Here is a 23819-nt window from a genome sequence, read left to right on the forward strand (position 1 = left end):
ACTGAAGGGCTGTCTGCTATATTTTAACGTAAAGGGAATCCCTAACATCTACACAACTTGACGTCAGAAAGCAAGATGCTGTTTGACTGATTATTTTGCACTGCTGATGTGTTGAGCTTCATAATAAATGTTACCTCAGTTTCACTCATTCTAATAATGAGAGGTCTAGTGTAGGCCTAACAATTTTTTAAGGGGTGCCATAAGTGTTGTACCTTTTATGTTCATGCTCTAACCAAAACTAGCAAGACCACAATTCACATTGCTAATTGTCATTATGGTTATAGTAGTAGTTTGGGAGTGGTATTAGGGCTGGGGTATTCCTACTTCAAGGTGGCCCCATTGATAAAGCTGTTTGCCTGAGTATAGGTGTCTTATCACCCCCTCCCACCCCTGGGTGCTCAAAGCATGTCACTTTTTTGGGTTTCCGCGCACTACGTGACTGTACGTCTTTTTCCATTTCCCTCCCATGTCTTTTGAATCGGCCCGAGGTCAGTCTTGAGTTGGCCGTTCCAACGCGTAGCCACGAAAACTCAGCACAGAAACCCGCCAGGAACACCTGGGCTCAGGTAAGGGTGTGTCCTGCTTTGGGACAGCTTTAGATTTAGACTTTATGAGAAGGTATATTTGGGTAGACAGAGATTAATGTGGGTGCACATGTAAAAGGGGTCTGTTGTGGAGTGGGGGACACCTGCTAAATGTGACTTCAAGTAGTGTTATTTGTATTATTGTTCCTCATAACTTCAGAAATTCAAGTGTCACAAAAAAAATCTAGAATTTGAAACAAAATTAAAGGGTAATTTCTCAAAATGTGTAAGCTATCTGGGTGCTGGGTTTCGTATGACTACAAACTGTACATGTGCATGTATGGTTCATGTCAAAGTAAATTGCAAATAGTATAAATTACAAATTCAAATTATTTATCTTTGCCAGGCATTTTTGAGCTATACATAAATTATCTTTTTTTATTTAACCAATTGTGCACATATTATATTGATAAAAAAAATATTAATTAAACAGAGATTAAAATTATATGTGATTTGTCTTTCAAAACTGTAAATAATGCATTTTTATGTTAAAATAACTTTTTGAGCTGTATTAATTTACACCCTAATATTATGTTTTATGTAAAGTTTATTATTTAATCTATATGTTAATTAACAATATGTCTCATTGACATATTTCATTAATTAGCTGTAATATTTTAATAATAATTGTTTTTATCAATGTTGTCATTGTTATTAGCATAAATCCCAAGCAGGCAGATTAATGTATAGCTGAACCCAGTTTTAAAGATAACGTTTTTTTATTAAGTAAATGTCTTAAACAGTTTAATATGTATCATGGGACATCTAAATCAGATCATTTATAATCATATTTATTTGTATTTAATATATGAGTATTTGTCATCAGACTTCTGATGAAGTAGATGAAGTATAGGAGTTTTAACCGTTATAGTTAGACAACATCAGGACTTAAGCACAGTTTACTCTATCTGCCTTTGTCACTGTGTTCAGTGAGGGACAGAATATTTCTTATCACACAATTGACGTTCGGTCTTCAGATAATTGCCTAAGTTGCCGGTCTTACACGCCCATGTGGCAGTTATGTGAGCCTAAAATGTTTGCCCCTAAAAAAATGACATTTGAACTAAATGAAATGCACTTTAAAAAGTGTAGAGTTTAAATATGCTGCAAGTTGCATTCGATAAAAGTGTCTGTTCAATGCATAAATTAATTTTTTTTTATAAAAAAGAAATAAAACCACAGTAATATTTAAAATATTTAAAAGACTTCATTAGAAAAAAAAATTGCTAAGCTAAAAACTAAATATGCAAATAACAATTTTAATCTGCTATTGAATATATAAATATTTTATGCAAATACTTCTGGCATGGGTTGTCATATATTATCTTTTCTATGCAAGCACTTAATGAGGGGGAATATGTGTTTCTGTAGCTCAGTTGGTAGGTTATAGGATCGGCTCCTAGAGAACTGACGTAATGAATAGCCTGTAAGTTGTAGATAAACATGTATGCCACATTCATACATGTTCTGAAGGAATGAATGAAAAATAAGCACTGCTTTTAACAGCTTGATGATTACAATATTTGACTGTGTTATTTTGTTTTTCTCGTTCCCTCTTGTCACTCATGTGTAAATGAAGGTTATGTGTGAGATTTTCTGAAAGTTCTGGGACAGAGAGAAGAAAGTTCAGATAATCTCCATGATGGAAGCCGTTGTATCATTTGAAGGGGTGAGAGGAACCTTTCAAATCCATTATAGTGGTTGACATAGGTTGTTATATCTATACATTTAATAACAGGTGTAGTAAATAAAGCCTCTCTCCCTCTCTAAAGGACAATGACACATCCTATGAGGGCAGCGAGTCACCTCTACCCTATCCATTCAATTTGTAAGTATCATATGTGTCCTACATGATCACTCATTGATAAAAACTGAATTTTGCAAAGAAAGTTGTACTGTTTTTAAGAAACCACATCTGCGGTTAAAAGTCCTACAGAAAGATACATTAAAATCTCACAATCTGTCCGTTCCCCTCATTTTATTTCAGTAATTTATTTATTAATAAATGTATTAATTATTTTAATAATAATAACAACAACAATAATAAAATAAATAATTTAATAACAAATTAATAATTATTTGAATAATATAATATTGTTATTAGTTTATTATTTTTAATGCAGTAATATATTATTGATTCCACCACCTTTAGTAAAGTAAAACCTTTGAGTTGGGACCATTTTAAATATTTTTTGCTAATGACTCAAACATTTTATTTATTTATTTATTTTGTAATTTAACACTGAGTGTTGTGATAATGTTTACAAGTACAATTCTGTCTGAAACAAAAAGCAGTAGCAGTGAAAAAAAAATGATTAGGGTCACAGTAGATGGTAAAGCTGTAATATGTCTCCCCCTTGTGGCTGGGATTCAGAGGGCAGTGAGAGGGTTGGACAGTGTGAGGTTTTTGTTTCTTTGTGTCAGGGTTTGCTTGAGTCGATATGTAAGACGATGGAGATCAGTGTGGCCTATGGTGCATAACATCTGGTGAGTGTGTTTGGCTGGGACAGCCGCATGTTTCTAGTGTGTGCTGTAGTGTGCGCTCTCTGTCGCCCTCTACAGGACGCCTGCGGAACACAAGGGCAGCTACGACTTGGAGCAGACGAGGCAAAATGAAGACGAGGGGGAGCAGCCACAGACTTTCACCCTCTCTAGAGACCTGGAGGGTGTGTTTATCATACACATAATTCACATATTAAAAACACAGCTCCCACTTTAAGTTCATTTAAGCTGGTCTTCCGACTGTAAATATCTAAAATAACCCAAACACACCTGGGAGTCCAGTTAAGTCCATCATCATTTGCTGCTTTATAAAGGCTTTTATCCTGTATTCATTAACCAATTTCTCAATCTCAAATTTTTTTTGTATCTTTTCCCCCTTCAGCTGCTCTAAATACCAACACCAATGCCATCAAGAGAGGAGATGCAGAGGTGATATATGGTTTTTCATTAATCAATCATGCATATCAAAGTGCATTATTTATTTATTATACCCTTACAAAAATGATATGTGTCCACATCAGGCATACGTTGAGATGAATGAGCTTCAGGGAGATGTGTGGCAGGAAATGGGACGCTGGGTGGGTTACGAGGAGAACTTCACCCTTGATACTCAACAGTGGGGTCCCTCCCATGTCTCCTATCTCACTTTCAAAAGTCTCATTCAACTTCGTAAGGTCATGAGCACAGGTGAGACACAGAATAACACATTTAGCCTTTTAGACACTTTTCATAAAGTGGTGAGTTGAACGGTGAGCAATTCAACATAAAAGTGCCACAACCCAATGTTTCTGAGCATTTGCAACTACCATCCTCAAAAATACCAGTGCAAGCACATTTAGTGGCTTTGGTTTTATATTTGCAAGGTAGTTTTGGTGATACTTGGTGATCTTTTTTAAAAGTTTATTAAATGTACATAATTTAGGGGGTTTTATGGAACCTCACGATGACATTTACGCAACTTTGTGTTGACTGTACCTAGGAGCCATCCTGCTGGATGTTGATGAAAGCAGCTTATCAAGCGTTGCTGAGAAGATGGTGGAGCAACTTCTGGTCAAAAAAGAGATCCGGCCCACTGACCAAGATACTCTTCTGGCAATTTTGCAACGCAGGCGCAGGTAAGATACATATCTCTGTAGCTGCCTTTTTTTTCAAAATGTATCAAACATGAAATAAAGTTCCTCAGAAATTGGTGCTTGTGATCGAATCTTAAAGCAACACTATGTAGTTTCCATGTAAAAATGACTTACAGCTCCCCCATGTGGTTGAAAAGCGCAACAGTGCCTGGTATCAGACACTCTTCTGCAGGCAGGGGGAGGGGCGGGGCTGTGTGCGCTACCCTCCACCGCCACTTTCAGAGTGTGCTTGTAGCAGCTAGGAGGCTGCTCAGGTTGCAGCAACAGTACAATTTGTCCAGTTAAAAGTTGTTCTATCACTGAAATAATTTTAGAGACATTAGGTAAAAAAACTACATAGTGTTGCTTTAATTATTCATGTTGTTTCACAGTCAGTTAGAGGACACTTCACCTTCTAGTGCTGGCGATATACAGCTGCAAACATTCTCAGTCACCAAACAGGTACCAGTTCACTCATTAATCCATCCGTCCTGTATTATTATGTTGTTGCTTTGTCAGTCTCTAGTACTCATCGTTTGCTGATTCTTTTCCATAGCGAGATATGGTCGATCGTGTGGAGGCCTCAGTTGTTTTATCAGGTGAGAGAACATTTCTTTCTATTCCATAAGGTTTATTATCCCATGTACCATACGTCTAATGTTCATGTCTCTATCAAGGCGCTGTGGACAGCCTTCAGAAACCAGTGGTGGCGTTTGCACGTCTGCGGGATTCAGTGGTGATGGATGGAGTTTTGGAAGCTCCTATCCCAGTTCGCTTCGTTTTCTTCCTGGTGGGTCCCAGTCACAGCGGCCTGGATTATTATGAGAGCGGCCGTGCCATGGCCACACTGATGGCTGACTGGGTAAGATTGTGTCTCATTTCTCTCACAAGTTCCTAATTATGTGAATCTTAATATCATGAATGTGAATTAGGATGCTAGTAAGGTTGTTTTTTGCATTAAATATGGGGACATTGATGATGTATTTACCTGCAACATTAGGTATTAAAATACAGCCTGTGTTTATCAACAGGGTTCCTGTATAACATACTTTGACTGATTTCCTTCTGGTATCATTTGTTTTGATTAGCATGCATTCACTGTACCTGTAACACATCTAGTGACGATCATAAAAAAAGTGTTTGTGCAATGTGTGACTTTATGTAAAATGCCAGAGGTGTTCAGAAAGGTATATGACATGTTTTTATTTTCCATTATCCTGATATCACTTATAATCCTGGTAGGTAATTATTTGTAAAGGGCCCTTCTGGGAATTTCTATGGAGCAAATATTTAAATGCTCTGGAACAAGAAAGCCTAAAAATAATCGAGTGCAGGAGCAGTGTACTTACAACTGAATTAAAGGAAATATTGTGAGACACCCAGAGAAAACAAAGGCAATAAAATTATAAGAAGAAGAGAGAGAGTCTGTGTATTGGACTCTATCCGTCATAACATCTTCATACCATATCTGCTGACAGGTGTTCAGTCTGGAGGCTTACCTGGCCACAAACGAAAAGGATCTGACCAATGCCATGGCAGACTTCATGGATTGCAGCATTGTAATCCCACCAACGGATATCCAGGATGAGGCCATGCTCAAGCCAATCATCAGCTTCCAAAAGAAGATGCTGCGTGAGAGGGCCCGCCCTTATGACACCCGACTCATGCCTGGAGGTAAGGTTTTAAAGGAAAACACAACTGTTTTTCAATATTTTACTATGTTCTTACCTCAACTTAGACTAATTAACACATCCCTATCTTTGTTCAATGCGTGCACTTTTAATCTTTGTACAGCGACTCATGAATGTGTTAGCATTTAGCCTAGCCCCATTCATTCCTTAGGATGAATTTAGAAGCCACCAAACACTTCCATGTGTTACCTATTTAAAGACTGTTACATGAGTAGTATGGTGGCACAAAATAAAACTTTTGTTTGGAGCCATAGGAATGAATGGGGCTAGGCTAAATGCTAACACATTCAAGAAGCGCTATACAAAGATTAAAAGTGCACGCATTGAAAAAAGATAGGTATGTATTAATTCATCTAAGTTGAGGTAAAAACAGTCAAATATTAAAAAACTGTGGTGTTTTCCTTTAATGAAATGATCCAGAGTGTTTTGCATTCTGATCAGATATATACAGTCAAGTTTAGTTTAAACTTAAAATGCTACACGCAGAGATCAGCACAATTCTTAATATAATATTGACTTATATTGGCTAGTTTGATCATGCTTTTAGCTACCAGTATAATTTGCATTAGATCATTTTTAAATCATTTACACATATTTTCCCCCAAATCATTCCAAAGACTCAGTATGTGCCTGGTCATAACTACAGAAAATCAACATGCTTTTACACTTACATTTCATTTTTTCTTTATGCTTTGCATAAAGTGATTTTAGTTATAAATATCATAAATGTATTTACATGCTGTCTAGATCAATTGTGACTTCTTGGAAAGGTCTTTTCTAGTCTAATCTCTGGAATGACGTAATTTTGTTTGTTTGTTTAGTCTCAACTGGATCGGAAAAGCCACGAGAGGATCCACTGGCCCGTACCGGCTATCCTTTTGGCGGTATGGTCAAAGACATAAAACGCCGCTACAAGCATTATCTCAGTGACTTCACTGATGCCCTGAATCCTCAGGTGCTCTCTGCTATCATCTTCATCTATTTTGCTGCCCTTTCTCCTGCCATTACCTTCGGAGGACTGATGGGTGAGAACATAATCTGCATGCATTTGATAAAACACATTCACTGTAGACAGACCGTTGAATTTTATAGATGCTGTAAAAAGAAAAGAAAAGAAAATGTGTATAGATGTGCTATCCAAAGGAAATGATGTATACTGTTTATTTAAGCCATAAACGTCTTATTAAGATTTGATGCAACTGATATAGAAAACAATGATGTATCTCCATAGTTCCTCAAAAGCATTGGTGAAAATCCAATCCAAGAAAACTATTAACTTTTTTTGCTTCCTCTCGATGTCTCTATTTCTATTAGCGGAAAAGACGGACGGCATGATAGGGATCTCTGAGATGATGGTCGCAACCTGCGTGCAGGGTGTCATTTTCTGTCTGTTTGCGGCTCAGCCAATTCTGGTCATCGGGTTTACAGGTCCTTTGATGGTTTTTGAAGAGGCGTTCTATAAGGTGAGGGTTTTACATTGAAAAATGAGACTTGAAGGAACACTGTACCCAAAAATAAAAATGAGTCATCTAAACATATGTATCCATCTTTCGTTAGTTCTGCACATCTAATGACCTCGAGTACATTGTGGGGCGCGTCTGGGTAGGCATATGGTTGATCGTCATTGTGGTGGTGATTGTGGCGGTGGAGGGCAGCTTCCTCGTACGCTACATCTCACGCTTCACTCAGGAGATCTTCTCTATCTTGATCTCTCTCATTTTCATCTTCGAGACCTTTTCCAAGCTAATAAAGGTAAGCGGGGGGTTACATGCAAAAAATGTATAATAAAAACAAAAGAAATAATAACAAATATTTTAAAATTTCTTTTCAACCCTTAGATTTTCCAAGAACATCCTTTGATGCTAAACTATGATGCATTGAACAGGACCTCAGACGACCTCATTTACCGCACCAAAAACACCACAACCCCTCCTGGTGGCAATACTACACAGCCCTCAATACATGAAAAATACCCCAACACGGCTTTGCTCTCCATGTGTCTTATGTTTGGGTGTTTCTTCATTGCATACTATCTCCGTGGGTTTAAAACTGGAGTCTTTCTCCCTGGTCCAGTAAGTATGCCTTGTTCTGCTGTAACTTCTTGGCTAAGTCTGTGCCACAGCAACAGGTTGTAGTAAAATACAAGCAAATCTAAAGTAATGATTCTGGTAAAAAATATTGTATTTTAAGTCAAGTATAAAGCTCTTTAAATATTCATTGGGTCATCTGGCAAATGATTTTTGTTATAGCATGAATTATTTCATGCATGCTGTCCTTGCATATGCTGTATCACTCCTAATACAAGTACTACATGCAATACAAGCTAATATTTCAGTCATGAGCCCAGGTTAATATTGTTGTTAAAACACTTGACCCCATCAGATTCGTCGAATGATTGGAGATTTCGGCGTTCCCATTGCCATTTTCATCATGATCGCTGTGGATATCCTCATCACAGATACCTACACACAGGTTAGAATAACAACCCCTTTGCTGTTGTACTGTTCAGAAAGGGCTCTGATTTACAGTTAAACCTTGTAAGCTGTCTCACTGCCTATTGCTTACAGGCAGCACGCAACAGATACTTTCAATGGCAGCATCCAAATCTGGAATCTCATAGTAATTTTGAATTCACCTGTAGGCAGCAATTTTCTGTTATATTTAGTGCTCTTCATGCAAGGTGCACATAGCTTTGTAGTCTATGCTGGTTTCTAAGACAAAATGTTAAATGCTCTCGCTTTGATTAAAAGTGTCTGCTAATTGAATTAATGTAAAGTTTTATTTAGTAGTCTCTGAAAAAGATTTGTATAAACACACATTAAATAATTTCCTTATTTGCTCTGTCATCTGGAACATAAATTGATTCATGTTGCAAATCTGGACCAAATGAACTTGAATGTTGACCTTACAACATCAGTGCAAGACAATATTTATACTGTTTATTTATACAGTTCATACTTTATGTGTTTTCCCCATCCTGCTTTAGAAACTGGAAGTGCCAAAGGGTCTGACCGTGTCCAAACCCACTGCCAGAGATTGGTTTATTCACCCACTGGGCCTTACAAATCATGATTTCCCAGTCTGGATGATGTTCGCTTGCTTTGTTCCTGCCTTACTAGTCTTCATTCTTATTTTCCTCGAATCCCAGATCACCACGTGAGTGTCTCACTTATGAAAACATTAAGAGTGTGTGACTTCAAGTTTGATTTTACATTCATTTCATTCTTTCACTCTGTCAATATCAAAGATTTTCACAGAATGATTTATGTAGGATGAAAAATTAGTTTAGCTGAGTTTTCATAGACTGGGTAGCATATTAGCAGTGCAGGCTAAAATTCAGTAGCACTGTCGTGTGTAGATGCTTGTCCTTCTTGGATTGGATTTCATTGTTGCTTTACTAACAAACTTTTCACCAATCCAGGCTGATTGTAAGCCAGCCTGAGAGAAAATTGGTAAAGGGCTCTGGTTTCCATCTGGACCTTCTCCTTATTGTGTTCCTGGGTGGAGTTTCCTCTATTATCGGTGTCCCTTGGCTTAGTGCTGCTACAGTCAGATCTGTGACCCATGCCAATGCCCTCACTGTCATGACCAAAGGTCCCAAGCCACTGGTTGAACGGGTGATAGAACAGAGGGTCAGTGGAATTTTGGTGGCGGTGCTGGTTGGTAAGCTCCATCTCTCTTTGCTGTAATAACACTTAATATGTAAACAAACAAAACCAGCTGCAGATAAAGTTTTTTTATTGCTACATTTTGAAAAATTTAAACAAACATCATGATTCTTTACCCACAGGGGTTTCCATTCTGATGGAGCCTGTCCTGAAGATGATACCTATGACTGCACTGTTTGGCATCTTCCTCTATATGGGTATCACTTCGCTGAGTGGCATCCAGCTTTGGGATCGAGTACTTCTTTTATTTATGCCGAAAAAGCATCATCCACGTGTTCCTTTTGTTACTCATGTAAGATTTTGTATTCAGAAACACACACACACACATCTTTTTTGTGCATGTGGCATTATATAATTAAGCATTAAAGGGACACTCCACTTTTTTAAAAACATATACTTACTTTCCAGCTCCCCTAGAGTTAAACATTTGATTTTTACAGTTTTGGAATACATTCAGTTGATCTCTGGGTCTGGCGCTACCACTTTTAGCATAGCTTAGCACAATCCATTGAATCGGATTAGACCATTAGCATCGCGCTAAAAAATAACCAAAGAGTTTCAATATTTTTCCTATTTAACTCTTTCACTGCCAGCATTTTTAAAAAAAGTTGCCAGCCAGCGCCAGCGTTTTTCATGATTTTCACCAAAGTTTAATGCCTTCCAGAAAATGTTCTTCTTTAAATATATAAACATACAATATACCAAATGAAAGAACAGACCCTCTGCTTTCAAACAAAAAAAACCGTTTCATCCTACCTTTAGTGGTTCTTTTGCAATCAGCTTTTGAATATGGGTAGGTTTTTGCAAAAACACCATATTTTGAGCAAAAAGCAGAGATAATTCCATTTTTATGACGGATTTTTCATAGAGATCATATTCAGAGCGATCTTTAAAACAGACACGGACATGCAGCAGCTTGCCATAGGGCAATACTTCCGGTTTTAAAAAGTTGCGGAAGGGCGCCACCTGGTGGATAATAGCGGTATTGCGGAAAGACGGAAAATCTCGTCATTGGCGGGGAAGCGTTTTCTCTTAATTGACGAGATATCTCATCAATGGCGGGGAAAGAGTTAAAAGGAGACTCTTCTGTAATTACATTGTGTACTAAGACCAACAGAAAATTTAAAGTTTTGATTTTCTAGACAGATATGGCTAGGAACTATACTCTCATTCTGGCGTAATAATCAAGGACTTTACTGCTGTAACATGGCTCCAGCAGGCGTAATGATATTACGCACTGCCCGAAAATAGTTCCCTGCCATTGAAAGTTACTCAGAGTTACTCGCCTGCTACCGATTCCAAAACTGTAAATAACTCTAGGGGAGCTGGAAAAGTAGTTTTTTTTTTTTTAAAGTGGAATGTCCCTTTAAGATTAGTCCATATTAAAATAATGTCAATCTCTCCCTCTGTTTCTGTACAGGTACCAACTCTGCGCATGCACCTATACACTGTGATCCAGATCCTGTGTTTGGTGATTCTGTGGGTAGTGAAAATGAGTGTAGCTTCACTTGCTTTGCCGTTTCTCCTAATCCTCACTGTCCCTCTGCGAATGCTCCTGACCAAACTTGTCTTTACTGCCAAGGAGATGAAATGCGTAAGTATCTCCAAAATGTAAACTAACCAAGGCTAATAATGCATTTAAAAAAATTAATGAACACTGCACATGTTCAAAACTTATCACTTTTGTATATTTTTTATAGCTACACCTCTAATTCTCTAAATGATTACTATAGTAATTATTCATATTAATATATTACTATTAATATATTAAAACAAAATTTGCCACCCTGTCATATACTGTATTACATGCACATATTACAGGACTGTCTGGTTTACTGTACATTATGACTCTAAATGTCATGTCTATCTGTTATGTTGCAGCTGGATGGAGATGGTGCCAATGTGAAATTTGATGATGAGGACGACTAAAACAACCCTAAAATAACCAAGACAACTTTCTTGATTCTGGATTTCAAGCCACTTTGTATTCATCTTACTATGTGCATTTCATAAGAATCGTTTGCTTATATATTTTAACTATTATGGCTACATACAATTTTTAGCTATACTTATATGTTTGGCATATTATGTCTTAAAAGTTTTAGAATGTAATTAATGCACACATAAAATTCACAAACTGTTCATATACATTCCATAGTTTATGTTGATTGCAGTCTATTTTCCCAAAGACAATTGTGCTTTTTTCCTTTTGCGTGTTTGCGTGCCTATAAGATTTTTTGTCTTTATACATCACAGTGTTTATTTATTTAATGTGTTTAGGGTTTCTTGCAAAAAAACAACAAAAATCTATTGACAGTGTGTGATCTGTCAGACCTGTGAACATATCAACTACCAGCTTGAATGTAAATCACTGTTTTTACAGATGATACCTATGCAAAATATATTATTATATATAATGTGCCATTATATTTCTTATGAGATTTTAATGTTTTACAATATTCAGGGACATTGATACCTGTAAATACAATAGGCCTATATGAACTAAGAATGTTAGCGTAATTTTGAAATAACTACTAGCTACTGTTGCAAAGATTTGACACCTGTGGTATAACTAAATGGTGATTTAATGTATATTTGCTCTGTTATGCTGTTTCTCATTACTTGTTGTTTAATAATTAAAGTTATTTAAAACATTTCCCAGCTTTACACATTCTTCGTGCTTTCAGGCAGGCAGCAGAAACAGCTCATTCGAGGCTGAAGGTGTCTTACGCAGCTCTGCGCAGAATGTTCGAGTTATGACACCAAAGTACCGCGGGAAAGCGGTTCTGTAGAATCGCTCTCGCGGTACTTTGGTGTCATAACTCGATCGGACTTCGCCTCGTTTTGGCAGCGCACCGTGCTGCCGAACACACCTAAAGGCATTCCAATAAAACGAGCGCGTCACCGCTCTGATGTTTTAACGAATCTGTGCGCTCATTGGAAAATCATGTTTTCACCAAATCACAACGTCTTGATTGGACGTCGCAGGTGACGCCCACAAACACACAAGGTGGGGTTTAATTATTTAACGTGACCAAAAAGATGTAGCTGTCAGAGCTGGACTGCAAATATTGAAAAGATGAATGAAGTACACAACAGTTCAATTTTTACATTTTGCATGTACTTTGTGTGAATAAATACAGTAATACTGCTTCGTGTGTTTTAATGAAATGAAAAACTACGCTGGGAAAAAACACACACTGGAAATGTATCATTTAAAAGTTCTCAGATCAGTTCATTTATTAAACTTTTATTTTCAATCTCATTCTTAATAAACAAACGTGTTTTAGAACGAGCATGTTGCATGCTCGTGCGGGGTTAGGAGTCGCCTCGGTAGCTCGTGACAGAAGCTCCGAGTTCAAAATCCAAATGGAAGCGAAACCCGGCGAGCCATCCGTGATGAGAGCGACAAGCAAGGGGAGAGATTGAAAATGCGGATGTCTCTTTGGAAAGAGAAATGAGCGGATCGAGAGAGCTGTGCGCTGACTGGAAGGAGAGCGAGAGAGATGGAGGCGGGGGGAAGTCTCTCAGCTCTGCGGGGACTGGAGCGCCCGTGCCCTGGACCGGCGGCGCAGTGCTGGCTAACATTCAACCCTCCCCTTGTTCCACAACCAGTTCCACACAAGCAGCGACAGGTAAGGTCTAATCAGCGCCTCATCCTATCAACCGTTTCGTAAACAAACCTTGACAAAATTATGGGGAAATAATAAATAATAATAAACACTGCATGGTGTTAAATCGTTCGCTTATGTTTATTTAGTAAAGCAGCCTCGCTTAAATTCGCGTAGAATTAATGCATAGCACGGTACATTCCGAGGTCGCCTTACCCGAATTTCCCGTCCTGTGACTCGGGGAAAAACATCCGCTATCATAATCTTTCGTCGTTTAAAATATCTTAATCTTACCCAAGTACCTGCGAACAAATCCATGTAAACGCAAGAAAGGTACCTCCGCCGTTGTTTGGAGCCCTTGCGGTTGTCTTTATTTCCGAGTCGAGACTCCATGAGGCTTGTGGAGGGAAGAACCAGCCGTCTCTGGTTCGCCATCAGGGAGCTCGGTTATATATCTCACCGTGTGGGCTTGTTTTCGCTTGCGCCTATCTTGCCTTCTTGAAGGCAAAGTTCGCGATCACAGTCTTCAGTTGATCGATCATCTGTGTTTAATAGACAAACCTGGTAAGTTTCGAGTTTTACCTTACTATTTTATATCGTTTTCTTTCGGTTGGGGTGAATTAGGATTGTAGCACGAGTGGAAGGTAGTATGGCGGCTCTAGAACAACCGTCACGCCAGTAAAGCGTACTCTTTCTCGGCTTCTACAATTTTCCATTGTGACTAAAGGAGAAATTGACACATTTTATCAAAGGCTGGTCACATTTCTGACCGGATTAAAATTTTCAGTCATAATTCCGCTTCAGTCGCCGCGTATTAAGTAAAACTAATCGTATATTTCTTTAATATCTATTTTTCAAGTCTCTGAAGTCCCTGCTGCCATTCGCCGCCATACGGCTGCAAACGCCTCGCTTTCACCCCGTGTTCTTCGTCAGTCAAAAGTCGGGGTAAACAACACTTTTTTTACGGTAAGATGTAATTTTGGACATCAATAATAAAATGTTTAGATACATATAATAAGAATGAATGTTTGGAGCATTTTTGAGCTATTTAACCAATCTAGCTATCACCAGGGCTGGAGGGGGATTCAATGCTAGTTACAGCCGGCTAGCTCCGGTGTAGGTCAACATCAACACATAGACAGTGCCTATTTTTAAAACTGTTTGAGGATTTTATTTCTCGTCAGTTATGTATAATTGAGTAGTTTAAGTTTGTGATGAAACCTGTTGTTGACCGTAAAATTAACTTTTTGATAAATAAGTAATTTAATAAGAACATAAAACATTGAAAAGCTTCATGGTGGTAACATTATAACAGTTTAAGTTTCATTCAATTTTAACATGAATTAATAATGAAATGTGTCATTGTTACCCTCTTAACATTTTTATATTTTTACCCTAAACCGAGACCTCGGTTACATAGCTTTTGTATCAAAGGCGCTTGAAACTCTCAAAAGCCGCCCTTAGGGTAATTCTGCGCATTTCTGGGGCATTACACCTCCATTCTGCTGTGGAAGCTTATGGTTATCACGCCACCCATTCTTCCAGTAACATTTTGGGAGGGTAAAAATGCCCCAAGAGCTTCAGCCCGTGTCTGTTTTAAAGCAGGACTCTGCTTGCTCACTCGCCGCCATTACACACACATACTGCGGCGGCGACGCCTCTGGAAAAAGACTCGTGCCATTTTGTGACTAATTCAAACATTTGCGAAATCGCATCAGATTGCGACCATCCCTCCGCATGCATGCGAAACTCGAGCGTTTTATTCGAGGACGCAAAACTCTCAATATGGTCACCGCGTGTCAAAGGGGGGCGACCTAGAATCTGTCCATGGCGGAAGCGGAGACCCGCGTCCCGTCGGCAGACTCTGGTGCTGCATGCTGTAGCAGTCACTCATGATCCCTGGCTGTGTATCCCCCTCTCGACGAAGACCGAAAGCAGATCCCGATCCGTGGTCAGCTGGTCCGTCCGCAGCTGCTGCGTGCCTGTCGTCCAAATCGCTCCTTCCTCCTCCTGTGGTACCTCCCCGTATCCACTCGTCCGCCGAAAATATACACCATTTTTGACCGACTGGATGAAATGCTCGCACGAAAAGCCCGGAAAGAGTGAAAGTGAAGCCGATTCAGATCTTAGTTCAGTAGACAAAATGGAGAATTAGACGGATTGCCTGTGCTTGCTTGTGTCGACTGCAGAGTTATTTGAGATTTGAAACCGTCACAAGCAATGGGCTCTGTCTCACGATGAAGCGTAAACGCTTAGGGGCGGCGTAATGAACATCAAGCGTTATGTGTCGGGAAGGATTTTAATTCCACTTTTCAGGCAGCACTAGATCAATATAGCATATATACATACATATATATATATTGTTTCTAATTCGTTTAATTTGGCCTACATGAAAAACATACTATGACATTTAGAATAGGCTACTATAAAGTATACTATAGTAAACTGTAGTATACTAATATTGTATAATATAGTTGCTATAGTGTACTGTAGTATACTATGTTTTTACAACTTATAGTAAAAATCTTAGTAAACTGTAGCGAAATTCCTAAATACTATAGTACATACTATTTTTCATGTATGATGCTATTCCTTTAAAATTAACCACAAAAATGTTTTCCTTAAAAAAAACATAGTAAATTTGGGAGCCTGTCTGTTAATTGATTTAACTTTAATTTCAATTTTGATCAAGGTGATATTTATACAGAAACCTTACATGTGTTTTTATGATTTTTATATAGAAAACCGTCAATAACAATAAAATTATTTTAGCCGGGTTTTCACAGATTGGGTGATTTAATTAATAATAAGCCAATTAAGTGTAACTTTCAGTTTTGTATACATTAACATTCATTCATTCATTTTTCAGTGATTTGAAACAATGAATGGAGAAATGGATTCATCTGCTAAAGACCCTGGTAAGGAACCTATTCAGAGTACTCCAAGTGTCATCAAATTAAGTCACCTTGACTTCGGCAGGTTACAGTGTTTTTTTTCTGTTATTCTTTATAGCTGCTGTTTGGCACCAGGATGACATGTTGAAGCTTTTGGATGCCATGAAGGTAGCCCTGCCAGACAAGGATCTTTCCAAGTACAAGACCTCTGAGTCCCATCTGGATTGGGAGAAAGTGGCTTTCAACCCGTACTCTGCAGAGATGTGCAAACAGAAATGGCAGGAGGTTTCACGTGAGGTATGGCGTTTAGTGACTGATGCCAATTGAAGATGATGTCTAAACAACTGTCACAGAGGAATTGGTGTATGTTTTTTGTAGTGATAATATGCGTGCAGCAAAATATAAAATGTGGGATATGAATATCGTTGTCATTAAAAATGGCTCTTCTTTTCAGATTCGCAAATTTCGCACCCTCTCCGAGCTGATCGTGGATGCACAGGACTATGTCAAAAATCCATATAAAGGAAAAAAACTGAAGGTACTCACAGTCTTATTCTTAAAATTTCAATCTTAAAATCTTAGCTTGAGAATGATTCGACAGACCATCTTGACTTTGACTGCTCATCCTCCCTACAGAAACACCCAGACTTCCCTAAGAAGCCACTGACACCGTACTTCCGCTTCTTTATGGAAAAGCGTGCCAAGTATGCTAAACTACATCCAGAGATGAGCAACCTAGATCTAACAAAAATCCTATCCAAAAAATACAAAGAGCTCCCAGAGCGGAAAAAAGTAAGCTTTACCCTTTAAACGTTTTTTTATGAAGAATATTGTAGTGTAAAGTTCAAAGAGGCATCTGCCCAGAAATATTTAGAAAACATTATAGTGTTTTGTCTGGATAATCTGCTGTTTTAAGCGGTGCCTTTGTAGATTTGTCAACAAAACCTGCATTGTTTTGACTGACCTGCTTGTTTTTTTTTTTTTTTTTGTAGGATAAATATGTTAAAGATTTTCTCAGAGAAAAGGAGTCGTTCACGCAGAACATGACAAAGTTCAAGTAAGCAACTACAGATTGTTCACATTTGTAAAATGTATCACTTTACTCGCAGATATGCTCATTTATGTCTATCTGATCAGGGAGGACCATCCAGACCTTGTGGAGAACGTTAACAAAAAGTCTAATGTCCCAGAGAAGCCCAGGACACCCCAGCAGCTGTGGTATTGCCATGAAAAGAAAGCCTTTCTCAAAGCACACCCAGATGTAAGATCTACACGTACAAACACACAAATTGCTAGTGCCTCTGCACATTAATGTCGCATTTTAGGGTGAAATGCAATATTTTTGTCTTATCAGGCGACCACCAAAGACATCAAGGACAATCTTGGGAAGCAGTGGCCGCAGCTCTCAGACAAGAAGAGGATAAAGTGGATTAAGAAATCACTGGAACAGCTTAAACTATACGAGGTGACTCTTTCAGCTCACGCAACATATTAACCAGCAGAGGGTGAATGTGTCTTTAAACGTTATTTTTCTTATCCTGCTTCAGGAGAAGATGCGCGAGTTAATCCAGCAACATCCAGAGATGAACCTTACAGAGGAAGACATTGTAAAATCCACTCTCACCAAAGCAGAGAGACAGCTCAAGGACAAGTTTGATGGGCGACCAGACAAACCCCCATCGTGAGTTTACTCTGAAAAGATAGGGTTATGTTAAATCTAGTTGTCTAGCCTTAGTTTTAATCAAGTTAAGATAAAGTATGAAACAAAAAGACATAAGTTTTCCCCCACCATATTACTCTTACAAATCAAGTTTTATCATTTGTGCTATATTTTCAGCACATTTTGTGAGTTTTTATGGCTTTGTACAGTGTTTAAGAGGGGTTTAACTTTTCTTCTGTTCTTTTAGTAATGGTTACTCGATGTTCTGTGCTGAGCTGATGTCCAATATGAAAGACGTTCCCAGTACAGAACGTATGGTCATGTGCAGCCAACGTTGGAAACTACTCAAACAAAACGAGAAAGATGCTTACCAAAAACGCTGTGAACAGGTCTGTAACTCACTTGTGCTAACAGTATCTGTTTTGTGCACTTTCATCTGTCTGTCTGTATAAATATATATAAATATAAATAATTGGGTATATTTTTGTTATTGATACTCAGAGAAAGAAAGAATACGAAGTTGAGATGAATCGCTACTTATTGGTAAGTATGTGTTCACAATACTCTGTGTAGCCTTTGCTCTGTGCTACTTCTTTTGCTTTACATAACACTTTGCTTTCTACATTTCCCAGAGTATCTCAGAAGAGGAACAGCAAAGAATACTGTCCGAACAGAAGATGGGAAGCTTTAAAAGGGGTGGTGGAGGCACTAGCCCCGCATCAAAAAAGAAGAACTCAAAGGCAAAGGTCAGTTCACCTGCCAATCATCTTAAGACTGACGAAACTACCCAAAACTTTGTCATTTTTTATTTAATGCCCTCTTTTCTTTTGCCCTTACAGTCCAGCCCAGAGAAGCCCAAGCCCCCTGTGTCGGCAATGTTCATTTTTTCAGAAGAGAAGCGCCCAAAACTTCATCAGGAAAGGCCTGATCTATCTGACATGGAGCTCACGAGACTGCTGGCCCGTATGTGGAACGAGCTTTCTGACAAAAAGAAGGTACTGAAAACACATTACACAGCGGCACACCACAGTATTTCTCTCTTTCGTTTACAGGATTACACTGTTACATGAACAATTCCGTGTGTGGTTACTCAGGCCAACTTTATAGGTTTTAGTTAAACCATCTAATTAGTCATTTTAAAATGAACAATTGTGGTGCAAAAGCACGAATTGTGACGTCATGTATGTATAGCTTATTATTTTATTAAATTGTCTTGCAGGAGAAGTATAAAAATCTGGAGCTGACGTTAAAGGCAAACTCAGAGAAGCAGCTCAAAGATGATAAAGGAAAACTACCAGAAACACCCAAAACGGCTCAGGAAATCTGGCAACAGAGTGTCATTGGAGACTATCTTGCCCGATTCAAGGTATGAGATACAACAATCCTATTGTATGGGTTTGTGGTATGTCCAATAGCATACGATATATGAGGCGATGTTTTGTATTAAGTTACCATTCTTGGACAATTACACCAAACGTTACAGAAGTGCAAACGTTACAACTTACCCCATAGGTGGGGTTAATTGTAACAGGCAGGGGGGTTACTTGTAACACTTGCTAAAAATTAAGTTTGCAGGCAAATATTTCAATACTACTTTGTCTATATACTTGAAGTGGATATTGTTTATATATCTGCCTGTAATAGACAGGTATCCACACTGTTCATTCATCCAGCCATTTTTCTAACAATAGTTTAATTATAAATGGATACAAATGTCTAAATATGTGAGGAAAAAACAGCACAATTATGACAAATATGTGACCCAGTCTGTAATAACCAGTATCAAAATCATATTCTGAGATAATGAGCATCAAAGTCTGATTTTAGCCATTCATTTCATTATGAATTCAATCTTTGACGTGACCTTATTCAATCAATATTAAAGATATGAACAAAAATACATTTGACACACCATTTTTGATAAGAGGGGCACATATTTTGTTGGCAGCAAGCAATCATTGGTGTGTAGCCTATTTAAAACAACGTCTGGAATTATGCAAACCTTAGTGGTTTTCATATCGTAAGTGCTGAGGTGTTAGTTGTAACACAGCGTTACAACTTACCCCGCTGGGTGAAAATATTTTCAAGCCCACCAAAAAAAGTTGCTAAGAGCTGCAGTGCAGACACATTTCAAAATGATGCTATGTTTTGGTCAACAAGACACTGATTAATATGACATAACATTGGTTTTGGTATCATATACACCCAACTCAGAAACCGAAAAAAAAAACCGTATGATGAAAAAATTAACTTACATGCCACCAAAACACTCGTTCATCAGCAACTCTATGGAAAAACATTATACATTTCCAATAATTTGCGAGAGATCGTCTTTGGCAGCGTGAAAAAAAAAACCAGGAAAAACAAAACGCTCAACCTTCTGCAACTATGTAAACAGTCTGTGTTACAACGAACCCCGTGTTAGTTTTTGCCCCGCGCACCCCTGCACGTGTAAGGAAGCCCAGACAAATATATGGTACCAACATGGTACATATAATGGCAACAGTTTTGTTACTGATGTCATTCTTTTGCTTTGGTTTTATCAGGGTGATCGAACAAAAGCCCAGAAAACCATGGAGGCAACGTGGAACACCATGGAGAAGAAAGAGAAGATTGTCTGGATCAAGAAGGCTGCTGAAGACCAAAAGAGATATGAGGCAAGTTCAGACAGATTTGATTTGTGATCCTTTTTGTAGGCAAATAATGAGAACATTTGTACACTATTTTCTCATTTTACTTTATTAAAGTCCTGAATCATGATTTACTGTATGGGATATTTTGTATCTTTTCAAACAAGTAATTCTTCTTTTCCATCCTCTGCAGAGAGAGCTAAGTGAGATGCGATCCCCTGCTCCAGTCATCACACCAGGAAAGAAAATGAAATTTGATGGGGAACCGAAAAAACCGCCCTCGTAAGTTAATTTCCTTATGTTGGTTATCCACACAATGCAGTTGTCTGTTTAAGGCATTGCTCGGAGCCTTCTAACCACTTTTCAATTACTCATGCCTGCAGAAATGGTTATCAGAAGTTCTCTCAGGAGATGCTGTCCAATGGCGAACTCAACCACCTCCCTATGAAAGAGCGAATGGGTGAGATTGGGGGCCGTTGGCAGCGGCTTTCTCAGAAAGACAAAGATCGATACAAGAAAATGGCAGAGGAGAAACAGAGGCAGTACAAAGTGCTGCTGGAACAGTGGCTCGCGGTAATAAATGAGGATCTTATATATTTTGTTTCTGATGTTATGTTATATATCAGTTTTGCCACCTTTGCATTTCCTACATTCTGTTTGTGATTCTATAAAATGAGAATAATTGGGTCATTGTGTCTATTACAGAGTATATCATCACAAGAGAGAGCTACATATAAAGAATACAATTCTCTGGTAAGTCTAGATGTACACAAATTTTGTTGAAACAATATTTAGTTTCGATACTGAGTTTAGTATTTTTGCGTCATACAAATGCCATAATAACTGATTTTATTTTCTTCTCTCCTTTAGAAAAGAAGGAGTACAGCAAAACCAGGAGGCACCACTGCTAAAGTTAAAGCCAAAGCTCAACGATCGGTAAGAACAAACAATGTTTAAAAGAGAGACATTTTCTTGAGCGTTGTGTAAGAGCTGAAATTATCAACCAGTATCTACATATTTACAATTTTTAAGCAGTGTGTAGTGATTGGTTATATAGCGTCATATGTTTTCCTTCTCAATTACAAAAGAAAAAAGTTGAGGAAGAGGAGGAGGAGGACGACGATGATGAAGAAGAAGACAAGGATGAAGATGACGACGAAGAGGAGAAGGAATCTGATGAAGGATCATCGTCTGGAGATGACAGTGACGATGATGACGACGATGATGATGATGAAGACGGTGACGATAATGTAGGTTACGCAGTATGCTAATAACTATGTCCATGTACATACTTGAATGCAGACACATAGACTCAAACTTGTCAATTTCACTTCCAGAACGAGGAAGAGGTGGAGGACGAAGAGGTGGAGGATAAAGAGAATAAATCGGAAAGCAGCAGCAGTGCCTCCAGCTCTGACGATTCGTCGGGTTCGGATTCAGACTGAGCCAGAGCCGAGTCAGGCTGAGCCCACAGACTGCCAGAAATGCTGTTGATCTGAGCCATGAACCCAATGGTCTGAGCCTGCTCTTGCACTGCGCTCGTTTCACCACCAGAGGGAGCTCACCCCACTGTAACACATCTACTACACCCTCCCGCTTCACCCACAGTCTTTACCTCTGCTTCTGTTCCATCCGTTTCCCAGACTTCTGGGTTTTATTTGTTCCTCACTCTCTCTGAATTTGCTTGGCAAGGCATTTTAGGAGAATGAAATGTGCACATGGATGTATATTCGAAATTCCTCCTGCAGATCAGAGAAAAGCGTGTAGAGCTCTGCTATTGGCTTATGAGGCATTATTAAGGTGCACCATGTTTATCATTTACGTGTTTTACTATTTCAAAGGAGGACATAGAAAGCACCAGGCGCCATTTTCTTTTTTTTTCATAAAGGAGCCAAAGAATCTTAGTTCGCAGATTATTTTGGGAGGTACAGCGGACCAAATAATTGCACTCTAAAGAATGTTTGCTCTCTTTCTCCATCTGTACCTCCTTTTGTTTTTGTTTTCTATTAGCATCGCTCCTCTGCAGGCCCCTCGTTTATTTGCTTTGCTTCGGTTCAAAAATGTGGTATTTTCAGGAACATTGAAGCCATTTTGATTGTCGCCGCACGGACCCCTTTGGTCTCTTCTTGTTTGTGAGACACCCTTACCCGCACCTTAGGGGGGGTGTTAAAGGTGAAAACTGACTCTTTTCATCCTGCTATAGGAACGTTGCCCATAGTTGTTCTGCAATGTGGTTGTGACGTAGTCACAGAACAGCGGATGGATTTGAGTTTGCTGTTCATGTTACATGATAATGACTAGTTCATAAGTTAATTGTTTGCAAACACAAGTTCTTTCAAAAATAGCTTTTTTCACAGACTGGGCACTAAATGTTTTCCCTCCTATTTTGTTAATGCTGATTTTTTTATTTTAAAGATGATTTCTTGTTCTTTTCAACCACTGTTTTACTTGGTGCTCAAAAAAACTGTTTCCTTTTTAAAACTTAATTGAGATCTGTTTTAAATATGATGGATTTGAGCTACCCCACAATTCAGTGCACTTACGATGCTCACAAGTCCAGTGTTGTTTTAAGATTTTTATTTTTACATTTCATCCATCACCCCATAGCTTCAAGGGTTTTGTACGCACCAGCTCAAGGAATGTAATGGAGATGTTTTATTTAAAGGGGATATCATTATTTGTTGTGTGTTTATGTACATATGAACAGTTTTGAGTGCGACTGGTACATTCTCTTATTCCAATGTCTCAACCAGACATCGCAACTAATTTTGATATGAGCTACATTCAATTATTCTCAGTATTTCTACAGAGCCCCCAAAGTGATGCAAACAGTAAATTAACCTTTTTCTAACTTAATTGGGCATTTGCAAAAATATATTTTAAAAAGAAATCAAACTAATTATTTTTTATTTTGGATGAGAGTCATCATTTGACAACTGGGTGCGGATGCTGTATCCTGTTCTAGGCATTTCATGTCTAGTGCCCAATATGAAGTTCTGTGTGATGCAGAATGTTGTTATTGACTCAGTTTGGAAAAGCAATTGATGATTTAGGCGATGGGCTGGAATAGGAGACAAATCCGGTCGACCTTTCAAAATGTGTTGTTTTATTGGATTTGAGATCTGCATATAGACCTGGGCTGCGTTCAGTGCTATTGTAAGGTATTTGTAAATATGGCTTTATTTTTTTCCCTTTGTATTGAGTGAATTGTTTTTTCAGTTGGCTAAACAATTTACGGTTTAGTTAAAATGAGTTGTTTGTCAGTTGGGGAAAGTTTTTAATTTGGTATGTTTTAGTTTTTACTCCTCCCCATCTTTGTTTATTTGTAGAAATGGCAAAAAAGAACATCTTAAATTTGTACTACAGATTTGAAAAATTTGGACATTTTCTATAGCAAGAAATGTTATATCTCTGCTATTTACAATTTGGGCAAATAAATCTCTTAAACCGTTTGACTGCGTTTCTGT

General features: G+C 38.3%; 2 protein-coding genes across 6 annotated transcripts; both read left to right on the forward strand.

Moving 5' to 3' along the window:
• The first annotated feature begins 417 nt into the window (after positions 1–417).
• On the forward strand, positions 418–12213 carry slc4a1a (solute carrier family 4 member 1a (Diego blood group)). Its single transcript, XM_065277710.2, has 21 exons — positions 418–566; positions 2164–2253; positions 2357–2412; positions 3147–3250; positions 3469–3515; positions 3608–3773; positions 4066–4201; positions 4591–4660; positions 4755–4797; positions 4876–5060; positions 5677–5872; positions 6711–6914; positions 7204–7352; positions 7447–7641; positions 7728–7961; positions 8272–8361; positions 8876–9045; positions 9311–9552; positions 9680–9849; positions 10978–11151; positions 11439–12213. The coding sequence occupies exons 2-21, from the start codon at positions 2224–2226 to the stop codon at positions 11484–11486; spliced, it is 2709 nt and encodes a 902-aa protein (XP_065133782.2). The 5' UTR covers positions 418–566; positions 2164–2223; the 3' UTR covers positions 11487–12213.
• A 496-nt stretch (positions 12214–12709) lies between these two features.
• Positions 12710–23804, forward strand: ubtf (upstream binding transcription factor). Of its 5 annotated transcripts, none has more exons than XM_073813891.1 (22): positions 12711–13732; positions 14028–14134; positions 16038–16086; positions 16181–16359; positions 16517–16600; positions 16699–16854; positions 17055–17119; positions 17200–17323; positions 17417–17527; positions 17610–17743; positions 17970–18111; positions 18224–18265; positions 18355–18468; positions 18562–18717; positions 18942–19088; positions 20269–20383; positions 20550–20634; positions 20736–20925; positions 21058–21105; positions 21223–21288; positions 21441–21602; positions 21690–23804. In XM_073813891.1, the coding sequence occupies exons 3-22, from the start codon at positions 16050–16052 to the stop codon at positions 21795–21797; spliced, it is 2265 nt and encodes a 754-aa protein (XP_073669992.1). In that variant the 5' UTR covers positions 12711–13732; positions 14028–14134; positions 16038–16049; the 3' UTR covers positions 21798–23804. The 5 variants fall into 5 exon arrangements, with proteins under 5 accessions (XP_073669994.1, XP_073669992.1, XP_073669993.1 ...); XM_073813892.1 differs by having other exon boundaries at positions 12711–13192; XM_073813893.1 differs by lacking the exon at positions 14028–14134 and having other exon boundaries at positions 12710–13732.
• Positions 23805–23819: the final 15 nt, after the last annotated feature.

This window comes from Paramisgurnus dabryanus, chromosome 3 (assembly GCF_030506205.2).
Source record: "Paramisgurnus dabryanus chromosome 3, PD_genome_1.1, whole genome shotgun sequence".
Lineage (NCBI taxonomy): Eukaryota > Metazoa > Chordata > Actinopteri > Cypriniformes > Cobitidae > Paramisgurnus > Paramisgurnus dabryanus.

Coding starts and splice junctions, on each gene's coding strand:
- slc4a1a (XM_065277710.2), top strand. CDS start 2,224: ATGATGGAAGCCGTTGTATCATTTGAAGGG. Junction 4,202..4,590: donor ATTTTGCAACGCAGGCGCAG/GTAAGATACATA, acceptor GTTGTTTCACAG/TCAGTTAGAGGACACTTCAC. Junction 5,873..6,710: donor CACCCGACTCATGCCTGGAG/GTAAGGTTTTAA, acceptor TTGTTTGTTTAG/TCTCAACTGGATCGGAAAAG.
- ubtf (XM_073813893.1), top strand. CDS start 16,050: ATGAATGGAGAAATGGATTCATCTGCTAAAGACCCTG. Junction 21,106..21,222: donor ATAAAGAATACAATTCTCTG/GTAAGTCTAGAT, acceptor TCTCTCCTTTAG/AAAAGAAGGAGTACAGCAAA. Junction 21,603..21,689: donor ATGAAGACGGTGACGATAAT/GTAGGTTACGCA, acceptor TTTCACTTCCAG/AACGAGGAAGAGGTGGAGGA.